Genomic DNA, 12,968 nt, shown 5'->3' with positions numbered 1-12,968 from the left:
TGTCCAATTACAAAATAAATATTTCATTAAATATCTTTACTTTTTTTCACAAATACCTTTTTTACGTCACATCATTACTTTTACACTTAAAAAACAAGGGCAAGGTCAAAAATGTCATAACACTACTTTTAACTATCCATTATAATTAAAATACTATTATTTTTTAAATACCCATTGTAAATAGACGAGGGAGTATTTATTTTGTCCAACTCAACATATCTATTTATTTTTTAGTAGATTAATAAAATAATACAATATTTTATTAGTAGGTAGAAATATATAAAATGGTTAATAACATTAATTTAAATTTTCCACTAACTGTTCGGAATATTTATTTCCCTTAACAAATGGTATTAAAAGACCCACATAAACACAAGTAATAATATGGGCGTGTTCTTTTCCCGTATTTCCTGTAATTTAAAATTTTGATTTAAATAATTATTAAAGATTGTATTTTAGAAAAAGATATATATATTATTTATAAAAAATTAAGATAAATTTGTAAAAATAAAAAAAAAAAAAAGGTCAAAACGGACATAAGCATAACTCGATGAGGAATAATAAACGGGTCTGTTACATAATATTAATACGTTATATCAATCTGTCATTTACTATTATTGAAACTATATATATATATTTGTGCAGGAAACGTCATTTCATAACAGGCGTCAGTCTGGTGCACAGAGCCACGCGGAAACAGTGGTAGAGAAAAAGAATGTCTACTCTCTGCGTTCCTGCACATGTTCCATCGGCGAGCGAGGACTGCGAGCAGCTGCGCAAGGCGTTTTCAGGTTTGATCGGCCGATGATGTTCTTAATGAGGTTTTGTGTTGGAGGCTTATTTCAGATATTTTTGGATTTTGACTGTTTCGCTTCGGTGTTTTTATTGATTTGATCGGTCAGTGCTCTTGATGATTTAAGGTGTTGCCTGGATTTCAATTGGTTATATATCTCTGAAATTTTAAGATTTCTATTTGCGTTTGTACTTTTTCTCCCCATGAAAATAATGTGGTGCGTGGTGGTGTAGAACTAATGGATTTTTCTGTGAAATGTGTACATCTTCGTCCCTGATGTGATGATCTGACAAAATAAAATTAAAGGTGTATGAATTTGATCCGACAATCTGTAACTGACTATTGAGTAAGTAGATCCATACATGATTGTGTAGTTTGACTGCAGATGCATTGTTAGTTTTTGTAAGAAGGTTGTGAAGAATCTAACCATATGTGATAATCTGTTAATCTTGTATCTTATCACCGTGGAACGTTGGATCTGTTAGTTTTGTTGATGCAGGATTATGCCATCTGATCTCAGGTTTCTGTATTATACTATTATAGTGAGTTGTTGACATTCATATTAACGTGAGTTATTGCTTAATGTCACGCTGTGTATGTCATGGAATTTGTCGTTAGGATGGGGAACAAACGAGGACTTGATCATATCTATTCTGGGGCACAGAAATACTGCCCAGAGGAAGTTGATCAGACAAGTTTATGCAGAGACGTATGGAGAAGATCTACTCAAAGCGTTGGACAAAGAATTAACACGTAACTTTGAGGTTTAATGCAAATCATTTTTCTCTGACTTCTGCGCGTTTTACATTGCCTTTATTCAATGCATATAAGATCATTTCATCAGGCAATTTTATCACTAATCATGCTGTCTTGAAATTATATTGTTATCCTTTTGTTGCATTTCTACGTTAGAGACTGGTATTGCTCTGGACACTGGACCCTGCAGAGCGTGATGCGCTATTAGCTAATGAAGCTACAAAAAAGTGGACAGCAAGTAATCCAGTTCTTGTTGAGATAGCTTGTACAAGGTCTCCAAAAGAGTTGATTTTGGCAAAGGAAGCTTATCAGGCTCGTTTTAAGAGATCTTTGGAAGAAGATGTTGCTTACCACACATCGGGGGACTTCCGCAAGGTAATAAAAGCAACAGATCATGTTAGTGACTTATTAATACTCTCTTCGTCCACAAATTAATATCCTACTTTCTTATTTGGAACATCCAAGAATTATTGTCCTATTTTTATTTTTATACACGTAATTTACATTTTTACCTTTACTTTATCTATCCGTTTCTTTTTTACACATAAAATAAAGGACAAATTCGTCAATTCACACCAAAAAATCAATTACCTAAAAAAAAAAGAACTGAGGGAGTACTATTTATATTACTGCATAAGCAATGATAAACCCCAAAAAGGAAAAAGTAATTGATAACATAACATGGTGCTAGGTGATAAAAGGTAACAAATCATATTGTTAATGAATTAGTTATGCTATCTATATGGCTACCTTGAGAAAATGATAACAGAACAAGGGGTTGATGGAATTGATAAGAAGGCTATGGAAAGAGAGGATCACCAGTAAAAGGAAATTTCGTTTGACTGGTGATTTTTATTGATGCTCTTACTGGTTGCAAATTATTTTATCAATGTAATCCTTTGTTGGAACGTTTATTTTGTTTCTCAAGGAATGTTTATCTCAAAGTTGTGGTTTGCATGTTCTAAAATGAATACAAGTGTCTCACAACAAAATGTCATAGAGCTAAATTGAATTAGTTTCCAATGTGCTCTTTCTGTAATAATTGAATTAGTTTTGATGTCAACTAGCTTAGAAAAGATCAGAGCACTGCTAATATTTGTGATTTGGCATTTATACAAACTATTCATTTATGGCCTACTTTGATTTTGGAAATTCAGCTCTTGCTTCCATTAGTCAGCACATATCGGTATGTGGGAGATGATGTCAACATGACTCTTGCGAAAACAGAAGCTAAACTCTTACAGAAGAAAATCTGTGAGAAGGAATACGCCTGTGAAGATGTCATTAGGATATTGACCACAAGAAGCAAAGCGCAAGTCAATGCAACTCTTAACCAGTACAAAAATGAATTTGGACATGACATAAACAAGGTGCGTATGTCGGTATGTAGGCCAGATTAATTTGTCAATGGAGCTATGTTAATGATTTTGAGTCCTTTCTTGAATTTCCAGGATCTGAAAGCTGACCTTAAAGATGAGTTCTTGGCACTATTAAGAATTACTGTGAAGTGCTTAATCTACCCTGAGAAGCACTTTGCCAAGGCCCTCCGCCTTTCGATCAACAGGTTGGGCACTGATGAAGGAGCCCTCACCAGAGTTGTCGCCACCCGGGCAGAGGTCGATATGAAGGTCATCAAAGGCATGTATCAGAAAAGAAACAGCGTGCCCCTGGAAACAGCCATTGCCAAGGACACCCATGGCGACTATGAGAAGATGCTCTTGTCCCTGATCGGGCATGGCGAGGAGTGAGTGATGTCTTAAAATCATCCATCTGAGTTTTCGTGATTCAGGTAACATTTCATTTTCAGCTCTTACTATTATCATATTGTGGCTGTCTTTGTGTTCTTGAGTGCTATAATAAGCTTCTTCACTGGAGCATTCATCTCTGTTGTCTATATGGTTTGCTTTTATAAATTTGGTGTGACCTCAGCTGAATTCTCTCATTCATTCCAACCATTAATTTCAAATTTTGTGCTACCAAATATGAATATGCCTCTGTCTATAATTCAGTTTTAGAAGTGTGTATTATTAGAAAAGAGAAGGACATAATGCAGTCTTGTATTCAATAATTGAAATTTGAATATATATATATATATATAATGTGTATATAATAATATAACATGTGTAGAGACAGCTTGAGGGATGTGCAAAATTCAGTTTTGTTGTTATTGATTATGGATGAGTGTGATGGGAATGGAATGCTTTTTACAGTAGTTAGTAGTGATGAGTTAGATATGGTGTCATGATTATTAATTGTTTCCATCAGTTTTCCCAATTCGTGTGGGTAATGATTTCTTCTGCTCTGGGGACCATTCTTTGCTTTATTTGCTACTTTCTTCAGGTTTTGAGATATTACTCTGCTCATTCAAATTTAAGAAACTTCTTCTTGGGATTGAGATTGGGATGGGATGGGTTCATTTCCTGTTTAATATATATATATAGGTTTCGAAATCTTTATTGAATTTTAATATAATGATGATTCTTCTCTTGTGCGAGACTTTCAACGATGAAATCTATAAGTCGAGCTTAATATTCTGTAAATTAGGTTCGATAAGTCAAATTACAAGTGGAAGTTGCTGACAAACCAAATTCGATGAAAAAGTCAAACTAGGCGAAACATGTGTGGCAGATGACCTGAGGTCGTATCCCTTACGGACCAAATTTAGATATTTTGAATACAAAATATGATGTTTAATAGTATATTGTTTTAAATAAAATTCTGTATTATATAGTATGATATTTTTTAAAGAAAATTTTGATGAACGATGTCAATATAAATTTGAAAACATATTTATAAGCCTAAATGGATGTGACGTGAACCGGTTGAAAAATATCAATTTCTCTTTTAATTTAGGCTGTGTTAAAAATTAAAAATATATAACAGCAGCAAACATAAATTCTCTCAATTACGTACAATTAATTAATGCACAATAAATGTACCTAGCTCAAAAATTTCTAAATAAAATAAATGCAACGTGATTGCAATTTATCAGGAATATACAAGGAATTAATTAAATAATTAATAAATCACAAGCTAATTATTAATACTTATAATAAGTATCCCAAATTATAATATTATAAAACAGTCCCTTAAAAAAAAAAAAAGGGGAATTCCTATACATACGTATCCGTACGTATGTATATCTATAACTGTATGTATACATAAAGCCCTATACTATAATCAATCAATCCTGTAAAAATAATTATTGTAATTATCATACTTTACGACACCAAAAAAACCAAATAATAATAATATATAATGAAAAATAATAATTATTATAATATAGTGTGTATGTATCTATCTGTTGTATATAAAAATCAATCAATGAGAAGTACACATCCACGAGCCTACGGTACCTTCGCCGGCGGCGGCGGCGGAGCCGCCTGCTGCAGCTGCATTATCATTGTCCATGCCTTTCTCCGCTGTATTCAAATTGTAGGCTGCGGCGGCGCCACCACTCAACGGCGCTCCTCTACCAGTGCCGCGGCCGTCGTCGAATCCCACCACGTTGTGATTCCCTGCAGCTGCAGGAGGTTCTTCAATTCCGCCAGCATTGATATTCCTCGCCACTGTTAATTCTGATCCGCTTTTCCATCTTCTTCCGTCGCCATCAAACGTGGTGCTTTCCCTGCTCAGGAATCCACTCAGATTGCCCAAATTCATGGCCGCCCCCAATTGGAGAGGAATATTGATGCTGTTATTCCGCTGCTGCTGTAGATGATTGAGTAGATGATAATTGCTCGTGTAGTTCATTTCTTCGTTTGGATTATTGCTGTTACCAGATATGGAATTGGAAGAAGAAAACGGCGATGGAAGCTTGGACGGATTAGGTCGCGGCGGGTACTGCAGTGGCCGGAAAGAGTACGGAAATCCGCCTCCGGTCCGCAGCGCCGCCGCTGAGGGGTTGGAGAACAGATCGAAGCTTCTAGAATAAGGGGAGGCTGCGGAGAATGGGGAGGCGGGGATTCCGGTGAACTCCTGCACCATTTGCCTGAAATTGGTGACGTCGGTGGTCAGGACGGTGGTCGGCGCCCGGCGGGAGGCGCGTGTCCGCTTCTTCGGATTTTTTACGGCGGCGTTCGGCGACGGGCGTTGGGAATGATCTATGGAGGAAGACGGGGCGGGGAACGTGGCCTGCAGTGTAGCCGTCGGATCGGGTGCAGTCGGCGGCGGCGGTGGAGGAGGAGACATTAGGGTTCCGAAGTAGGGAAAATTGGCGTCGGATCGTCCCACAGATCTACTGTTATTATTATTATTATTCCAAAGGAGATGATGATTAGTGTTACTGCTATTGTGGTTGGTATTGGGAATACTGGTGTGAAGATTATTGTTGTCGAAGAAATTGGGGTTTTGGTGATGATGAGGAGAAAGAAGAAACTGAAGCTGCTGCTGCTGCTGATGATGAGTGGGTGAGATGGAATCTGGAAAATCGTGGTTATGGGTATCATGATCTCTGACAGTAGTGCTCCCACTATTGGCAGACTCCATAGCCACGGAGAGGAAAATCTGAGTATGAGAATTGGGAAGGAAAGGAAAGGAATAATATATATATATATATATATGTATATAGAAATAATAAAATATTAGTTAATTAGAGTAGCAAGCAAAGCAAGCCCATAAAAAGTTGCATGAAAAATGGAAACAGCTGGGTAGCTAGGTAGCTAAGTGGATGGATAATGATCTGATCTGATCTGATGAGATAAAATCTAAAATAAGATCAGCAGCGGTAGTCTGAGCAACTGGTCCATAACAACGACGATGGATCGGATGGGATAGGATTGGATCTCAATTCAAAAAACGAAAAGTGGTGGTGGATCATGAAACATTGATGGATGGATCTGAAGCAGCTGCAGCAGAAAAATAAAAGTAGGGTTTCGAGGGAGGAGAGAAGAGGAAGAAGAAGAAGAAGGAAAGGAGGTGAGATTAATAGTAAATAAAGAAATAAATAAATGAAGGTGGAGGAAGCTTGAAGGAAGCTGCTCTCTAGAAATTGGATGGATGGATGAGATGGAATTAAGCTGAAGAAATTAAATTAAAGAGGAATGAATGAATTGATTGATTAAAGGTGGACAGAGTTAAAGAAAGAAATGGACATGGAAGGAAGGAAGGAAGGAAGGTTCGGGTAGGAGATGATACAGTGGCGATCGATCCAGGAGAAGAGAGGATTCGAGACGACGGGTCAAACACAAACTCCACACCACTCCACACTACACGATATATATATACACATACGTACATACGCAGAGAGAGAGAGGGAGAGTATGCATGTATGCATGTATGTATATCTAGTGAGAGAGAGAGAGAGAGAGAGAGAGAGAGAGTGGATATGGTATATATATTGAAAAACTGAAACTGTGGGAGCCTCATGAGTTGAACATCCAGTGTGAATTCAAGAAATTAAAACCCTCTCCCTCTCTCTCTCTCTGTATACATATAGTATATCTGTATACATACACACCTCTCTCTCTCTCTCTGTCGTGTGTATGTATGTATGTATAGGTGGGGATGGGGTACGTTAATTAGGGTTGGGTGGAAAGGGAGATATTGGAATATTGAGTGATACACGAGGCATTTAATTTAATTTAAAGGATACATATATATATATATATGGTTGGTAAAAACATGGTTAGCATATATATATATATATATATATCTATGCCGGACAGCACCCGCCGCCGTCTGCCGGATTTTTCACGCCGGCGCTGCATGGACGACTATATATGCCTTCATTATTTATTTAATTTAATTTAATACTGTCTCTGCCTGTCCTGTCCGTGGGGCGTGGGCGTATCAATACCAATACCAATACCAATACCATGCCATCCATCTTACTTAATTTTTCCATTACTATTCTTAATCAATTCATTAAAATATATACACAATATACTTTAATGTCATAGTATGTATGGAAGATGATTTAAACAATATACTACTACTTATATAAATAAACTTGGGAAAGAAGACATGTCCTTTTCACAATCTTCACTTTTTCTGTGGTTCTATTAAAAGCTCAATAGAAGATCTCCATGAAACCCCCCACCCCCACCCCCACTCCATTATTTATTTATTTATTATTATTATTATTATTATTATACACACATATATTAGTTTACTAATATTCTTTTCAAAAGACAATTAAATGCACTAATCCAGTTACCCCCAAAGAAATGACAAAACTACAAACCATGTACTAACATGATTTAATCCAAGAAATACTACAATATAAACAAATCAATCAATTTCAGTTAAATACTTAAGAGCATAATCCTCCAATTAACAACCAAAACTATTGAAATCAACATGGTAGAGAAAATCATTTTCACAACCCTACCAAAAAATCACACATAAAGACATAATAATTTATTGAATTGATTTGTGACATGTGTGATGGTGAAAAAATAATACTATATGGTACTATTATTATGACATATTAACGAACTTAATTGGGTGCTGTATTATAATATATATATATATATATATATTCCTAGCAAATAAAAAATTTAACATGATTAGTTGAACCAAAGTGTAATTAGCTACAACTATAATTAAATTAAGTAATTAAATCAATATTGGTCTACACTAGGTATAGGGAGCCAGTGACACATATATTTATTAAAATTAAATTTTTAAAGGCAATAATAAATAATTTTTAATATATCTATTAATGGGAATTTTATTATTATTGGGTGTGAGTGGGCATTGGGCCAACCCTATCGTCCATCAAATTAAAGATCCCAAATTCCTCTTAATATTATTATATTTATTAATTAAGGTTTTCAGAGAATATTTAAAATTTGCGGCTAAATAAATAAATAATTAATAGCGTGTAGTATTGTGATATATTTAGATAATTTTATAAATATGATTTTGATTAATCGCTACATACAGCCCAGCTGTTTAACTTTTATGATTTATTACGAGGTTGTTTCAATTAAATGAAATGAAATAAAGTAAAACAGATTTATGCAAGTATTTGAAATCATTATAAAAGAAGAATGAAACGTAAAATAAATATTCATAATATAATGTTTCAATCAAAATCAATGTTGAACTTTTTAGATGGATAGAGCATAAATTAATATTTTGATAGAGTTAAATAAGATAGTATATATTTAAAATAATATTTTTAGAAAAAAAAAAAACTGACAATTTAATTATAAAATAAATTTATCCCTCTCCAATGTCATAGAAGCAAATTCTTGCAGTTGTTGGGTCCCATTTCTTCTTCAATTTATTTATTTATTATTTTCTGTACAGAAAAATGATTTGCATCTGACACTGAAATACTGAAAAAATTGTGGAGCTACATTGGCCCATATCATCATCATTAAATTTCAGCCCATTAAATAACTTGCTAAGAAGACAAATTTTATTTCTTTTTTAAATTGGCTTTGGTTCAATTATAAGATCAAAATGTAAATTTAATTGAGAATTAGAAGCCAAGAACTTGCATTACATTGATTTTAATCAATCTCAATATTAAAATACCAACACAAATTTCAACATTATTTTTCATCACAATTGCAAATAGGCAAAAGCCAAAAAAAAAAAAAAAAAAAAAAAAAAAAACACACCCCATCTCTGAAAAAACATAAAATTGTTTGCAAGACAAAATTATAAATAAATAAATAGTAATAAAATCAAATCCAGACACAATTCAGGCAATGTTATAGCATTCATTCATTCAGTACAATCACTGACTTCCATTTCCTGGAAACTCTCAGTACCATCACTTTTACCCAACAAATTCACTCTGCAATCACCAATATTCACCCTCATCTATCTATCTACATATTACCACATCCAATAATCATTGGAAAAAAGTAACAATAAAAATTTGCAAACAAACTAACAAACAAGGCCATGAACTCAGTCAAATGAAGAATTGCAGACTATGGATGAGTGTATGTCTATGGCTCCCCATACAAAGCAAGATCCCTTTACCAGCTGATGAATCCAAATTGTTAAACATAAACATAAACATGTAATGTTTGTTATCCATCCACACCAGATAAGGGAAATGGGGTGCTACTGTAATACTAATACACCACACCTTTATAATCATCATCTATAGAGACAGTCAGACAGAGACTAGCTTAGTGCCAATAATGATGTCAACATTAAAGATACAAATATATATATATATATATATACAATAGGACAAATTAGTCTAATTCTGGCTACAAGATGAAGATGAAGATGAAGATGAAGATAAAGATAAAGAGGGGAATTAAAATTGTGATGAGCAGAGCACTAACCAACTAGTCCAACTCCAGCCTTAGCCTACATTCTTCACTGCATTTGCATTTGCAATTTGCAACCCAAAAAACAGACACACTACACTATACCTACAAGTTTCTTTCCTTCTGTGTCAGATCAGATCAGAAAACAGATTCACTTCTGCAACCTCCCTGCAGATACAGAGATTGATAAATAAATAGATAGATTCATCTCTAATATGCAATGCAATGCATCAAAATACCCAAATTAAAACTAGGGATTGATTGATTGATTGATAGATTCTTCTGGACAAGGAATTTCAATTTCAATTTCATTTTATATTTTTAGTGTATTAATACCACCATACATACCTGTAGCAGGCAAGCAAGCTTTAATTTGGTGGGTTTTGATGATCAGAAGGAATTGGTTTCAAGAACGTAGCAGCGGCACTTGAGCAGCCTCGCCGCAGCCTCTGCGTAGACGCCGTGGCTCCCAAACGCCGCCGCAATTAATGCTGCTTCATCGGGCTCCTCAGCCGCATTCCTCGGCCTGACCACCACCAGCGTTGCGCCCTCCATTGTTAGCCCCCCCGGGAGCTCCGTTTTAGCCTCGTGCCGCATACTTATCCCCACCGCCGGCACGGTGGTGCGATTGCTCGGCCACCACACGCTGTCGTGGTCCGCCGTCTCCTCCGGCGTCTCGGCGCCGTACTCGCGGTACTCGCGCAGACCGGCCTCGTCCATTATTAAGGTCCCCTCGTTCTCTCTGTCGTCGACGATGAGATTGGATAGAAAGGGCTGCTCGCTGACCACGTCGCCGACCATGTAGTGCCTGGCGGAGGCGGCGATCAGGGCGGTTATCGTCCAAATCACGCCCATTTTGAGGCCGCCGGAGCAGCCGGATTCGGCGGCGTTCCGGAAAGCGAGGATCACGCAGCTCTGTAGGGTTTTCCCGAATCGGGCGACCCATTTGATTGAGGCGCCCTTCTCGAGTCGCAAATCGGCGGAGGGAAGCTCGATCCGGAGGCTGCGGATGGCGTCGAAGCCGAGGAGAATCTGCGACGGCGAGTTTGGGAGGCGCGGCGGGAGGGGCTTGCCGGAGAGAGCGGAGGGGATGAGGTGCTGAAACGAGGCGAGGAGGGAGTGAAAGAGGGTGGAGATGAAGGAGACGGCATCGGAAGCGGATATGACCCGATCGACGCGGAGGAGGAGCGAATCGGCCTGAGGCACCAGCGAATTGAACCGCCGGGAGAGGGATCGGCACCGGAGGAGCGTCTTCACGTCGGAGACGCGGTTGAGGATCAGCAGGAAGATTGGGTCCGGCAGCGAATCGAAGAAATCGGGCTGACCCGACCCGCACGCCATGGAAATTGAAAATCGGAGAAGTACAATACAACCGGGAGAGAGAAGAAAATGGTCAGCGGGTTTTGGGAAGACAACCACAACAGCTACTTGAAATGAGTTGAACAAAATCAATTTTAAAAAAAAAAAAAAAGTAAAAAACACAAAAAAACGGATGGGAAGCTAAGCTTTGACCGTTGACCATTTCTTCCGGGGGCCACATCTCTCTTGCTTCCCTTAATTATTCATATATTTATTGTAAGTATCACTTACATCTATATTATTTATTACTATTATTATTATTATTATTTTAATGGGCTTGACTTGGATGCCAGCTGGTTTTTTATATTTGTACTTCTCACAATTTATTGAATTTGGGTCAGTTATAAAAGGCCCAATTACATGAATATTACCGTTTAATTGGAAGCCCAACCCAACAGAGGTACTACTACCTCGCAGAAACCCTAAATCAATCGATTTTGCGACTTCAGGCATCCCAATTAAAATTATTAATTTTTTTTTTTTTTATGTATATATAGTTTCATCAGAAAAATGTTTAAAAGTGGGCGAATTTAGTATGGGCCGATTCTTTTGGGCCTGAGTTCAACTTAGTAGGCCCATTATCACATCATTGTCAATTCCTAAGTGGACTGGGTCCACTTAGTGTCTGATTCTCAGTGGGCCCACTAAACTCAGCCTCTGTGCATTTGGCAGTTTGACAGTTGGATTGGATTGGTCAGAAGTACCAATAATGCCCAAACACCAATTTTCTTTTTCTTTTTCTTTTTTTTAAATAAAAATAATATTGAGAAAAAAAAAAAAGGACAAAAAAACATCTAAAAAATATCTCCCAAATGTATTATTCCCTTATTTTTGCGTGTTTACTTTTCACATTATTTTTTAAATGGTAGTACTTATAATTTTGCTAGTTTATTTACCATTTTTTACTTATATTTTTGTTTATAATAATTTTAAAAATATATTTTGAACGGTACAAAAGGAAATTTATGTGCAAATATTTTAGAATAATGTAAATAATGATTAAAAAAAAAAAAAAAATTTGATATGGATGCAATATTATAAATTAATAGGACTAGTTTTTTGGATTTACAAGTTATTACACGGAGTTAGGTGTAGTGTAACCTTTTGATATCAAAATTTGGCTATTTTAATGAAACATCCAATTCCTAATTCAATGAATGTTTTTTTCACTGAATAATAAAATAAACGACCACCTAATTATATGCCTAATTTGTCTTTTTTGTGAAGGTTACATCTAACAGATTGGAATCATTAGATTTTGAAGATGTTTTATGTTTTAATGCTAAGTGGGCCTCTCTATTTTGTATTAAACATATATTATTTATTACCTTTTTTAAAAAATTATTTCACATCAAATATACTTAAATAAAAGAACCTACACTATAATTTTCTTTCAATTCAATGAATCAATCCTATAAAAAAATTATTGAATTTTGTATAAATAAATTTATCAAAATTTAATTAATTTATGTAGAGGTGTCTACATATATATGCATGTTTAATTTTACTGTAAAGAATTTCCAAAATCACAAGTATATATATATATATTTTTTCTTCCGAATAAAATATAAGAATAATATAATACCTAAGCAATCCTAATTTTTTTTGTTTTTTTTTTTTTTTTTTTATGTCGATGCCATTAATGATTACTTCACAATTATTCCTAAAGAGACCAAGTTCAAAAATAAATCAAGATTGGATAAAAGTTATCTCATATACTTTTGAATTTTTTTTTTACAATTTAGGCAAATAAAGGAATGTATATGCGTGTCGAGTTAACAACTAATTTTAGAGAAAAAAAAATATCATGTGATTAT

General features: G+C 35.6%; 3 protein-coding genes across 3 annotated transcripts; 1 reads left to right on the top strand and 2 right to left on the bottom strand.

The window, feature by feature from the left end:
* The first annotated feature begins 638 nt into the window (after window positions 1-638).
* LOC127246231 (annexin Gh1-like) lies at window positions 639-3,532 on the top strand. The gene is made up of 5 exons (XM_051267484.1): window positions 639-791; window positions 1,412-1,557; window positions 1,706-1,924; window positions 2,707-2,919; window positions 3,001-3,532. The coding sequence occupies exons 1-5, from the start codon at window positions 716-718 to the stop codon at window positions 3,295-3,297; spliced, it is 951 nt and encodes a 316-aa protein (XP_051123441.1). The 5' UTR covers window positions 639-715; the 3' UTR covers window positions 3,298-3,532.
* Window positions 3,533-4,509: 977 nt separating this feature from the next.
* LOC127246273 (uncharacterized) lies at window positions 4,510-6,714 on the bottom strand. Its single transcript, XM_051267538.1, has one exon. It carries the CDS (start codon window positions 6,035-6,037, stop codon window positions 4,871-4,873), a length of 1,167 nt encoding a protein of 388 aa, XP_051123495.1. The 5' UTR covers window positions 6,038-6,714; the 3' UTR covers window positions 4,510-4,870.
* A 2,491-nt stretch (window positions 6,715-9,205) lies between these two features.
* On the bottom strand, window positions 9,206-11,213 carry LOC127246938 (F-box protein AUF2-like). The gene is made up of 2 exons (XM_051268605.1): window positions 10,141-11,213; window positions 9,206-9,960 (listed from the first exon to the last, which is right to left on the bottom strand). Exon 1 carries the CDS (start codon window positions 11,131-11,133, stop codon window positions 10,183-10,185), a length of 951 nt encoding a protein of 316 aa, XP_051124562.1. The 5' UTR covers window positions 11,134-11,213; the 3' UTR covers window positions 9,206-9,960; window positions 10,141-10,182.
* Window positions 11,214-12,968: the final 1,755 nt, after the last annotated feature.

This window comes from Andrographis paniculata, unplaced genomic scaffold (genome assembly GCF_009805555.1).
Source record: "Andrographis paniculata isolate CXL003 unplaced genomic scaffold, ASM980555v1 Contig30END, whole genome shotgun sequence".
Taxonomy (NCBI): Eukaryota; Viridiplantae; Streptophyta; class Magnoliopsida; order Lamiales; family Acanthaceae; genus Andrographis; species Andrographis paniculata.
Note: the sequence above shows the minus strand (reverse complement) of the source record. Positions and strands in the feature narration are given on the sequence as shown.